Genomic DNA, 1,809 nt, shown 5'->3' with positions numbered 1-1,809 from the left:
GATACAGAAGGGTGGCTAGGTGGATGGAGGCTAGGGATGGCTGGGTGAACAGGTAGCTAGGGAAGGATGGGTAGGTAGAGGGAGCTGATGCCCCTCCTCCCCGAACGCTGGCCCTAGCTGTCCCGGAGCCAAGTCTCAGCTGTGTGCTTTCTCCCCCCAGCATCCCTTCATGGAGCTCCGCGTGCTGGAGAACAACAAGCGCTCGCGGCGCAACCTGGGGCTGGACTGCGACGAGCACTCCACCGAGTCCCGCTGCTGCCGCTACCCGCTGACTGTTGACTTTGAGGCCTTCGGCTGGGACTGGATTATTGCCCCCAAGCGGTACAAAGCCAACTACTGCTCGGGCCAGTGCGAGTACATGTTCATGCAGAAGTACCCGCACACCCACCTGGTGCAACAGGCCAACCCCCGGGGCTCGGCCGGGCCCTGCTGCACCCCCACCAAGATGTCCCCCATCAACATGCTTTACTTCAATGACAAACAGCAGATTATCTATGGGAAGATCCCGGGCATGGTGGTTGACAGATGCGGCTGCTCTTAAAACCCAGCCGGTGCTCCCCCAGCCCCGCTCCCGTGCTCCCGGCCAACCAGCAAGCATCATCTTTGCTTCCCCCCCTTTTTTTATAGATATAAAAAGAACGAACATTAAAATTCTTTTGTGAATGTCGGGGGAGGGGGGAGAGACAGAACCCCCCCAAGAAAAACGAACCAAACCCAAACTCTCCCGCGCTTCGCCATGCACTGTGCAATAAGCAAGCAACCCCACATGGGGGGGCCAGCCGGGGTACCTGCAAAGGCATTATTCCCCGCCCCCTCAACCCCACCCGGTCATCAGCCTCAGCCACCAGCTGCGGCTCAGTCAGAGAGGTGTCTCTTACCGGGCTTTGGTTCTTGGAGGACTAGCCGGTCCCTGGGCGGCCTGGGAGCGAAATGGTTAACGCAGAGACGGCAGGACAGCGACTCTTCAACCGTTTACAAGCAGTGGAAGCTTTCTGTGTGTTTAAGTTAAAAACAAAAAATCAAAACAATTGTATGGAGTTGGAGTGCTCACAGAAACACACCGGATATTTTGGACGGAGTGAGAGAAGAACCGAAGAACAAAGCGGCCTGGTAAAAAGGAAAGATACCCTGGATCACTGGCCTTTTCTTACCAGTGGTTTTGTTTCGGGGGGACGGGAGAGGGGATTTCAGCTGCCTGCCCTTTGAGAGAGAGAATTCCCCTGGCAGGGCTCCAAAGAATGGATCGCTTGGCTCCCCGGACCCAGCCAGTGCACGCTGCGGAGAGCTAGGCGGGACATGGAGGGCTGGGGCTGCATTGCTGATGTTGGAAACTCTGATCCTGCTGGCCCAGCACAGGTTAAACTGCCTGATCTGACCCCACCGCCTGGCCCAGAGCAGGTGCCGGGAGCCCAGATTATGGTCAGGCTCCCTGATCTCATTGTTCCTTGGCAATCTGCTCCAGAGCAAACTCACCCCAACCCCCGACACCCCTGTGCATCCTAACCCCCCATTACCCCTGCATACCCCAACCCCCGCATCCCAGCACGCCTTGTGCACCCTGAATGCGCCCATCCTGGCATCCCAGCACCTCTTGAACTCCCCACCACCCCATCTCAGCCCGAATCTTTCCATCCTGGCACCCCATCCCACCATCCCCTGCACACCCCAAACTCCCTGATCCCATTGTAGGGATGACAGGCTCCAGCTCCTGTCTGGGCCCAGCTTTGATGCTAATATGGGGGGGGGACTCTGGGAGTTTTTGCCTGCGAGAGGACTGCAGGAGCAGGTGAAGGAGTCCAGCAAGTCCCC

At 57.9% G+C, this 1,809-nt stretch overlaps 1 protein-coding gene across 1 annotated transcript in view; it reads left to right on the top strand.

Moving 5' to 3' along the window:
- The window catches only part of GDF11 (growth differentiation factor 11), a 3,330-nt gene extending 2,789 nt beyond the window's left edge, over positions 1 to 541 (top strand). The window contains exon 3 of the mRNA XM_026659597.1: positions 161 to 541. Coding sequence (XP_026515382.1) covers positions 161 to 541 — 381 coding nt within the window. The remainder of the gene's footprint in view (positions 1 to 160) is intronic.
- The last annotated feature ends 1,268 nt before the right edge of the window (positions 542 to 1,809 follow it).

The sequence above is a fragment of the Terrapene carolina genome, unplaced genomic scaffold, assembly GCF_002925995.2.
Source record: "Terrapene carolina triunguis isolate 2854851 unplaced genomic scaffold, T_m_triunguis-2.0 Scaffold641, whole genome shotgun sequence".
Classification (NCBI taxonomy): Eukaryota; Metazoa; Chordata; order Testudines; family Emydidae; genus Terrapene; species Terrapene triunguis.
The sequence above is the reverse complement of the archived record's forward strand: the minus strand, read 5'-3'. Positions and strand labels throughout refer to the sequence as shown.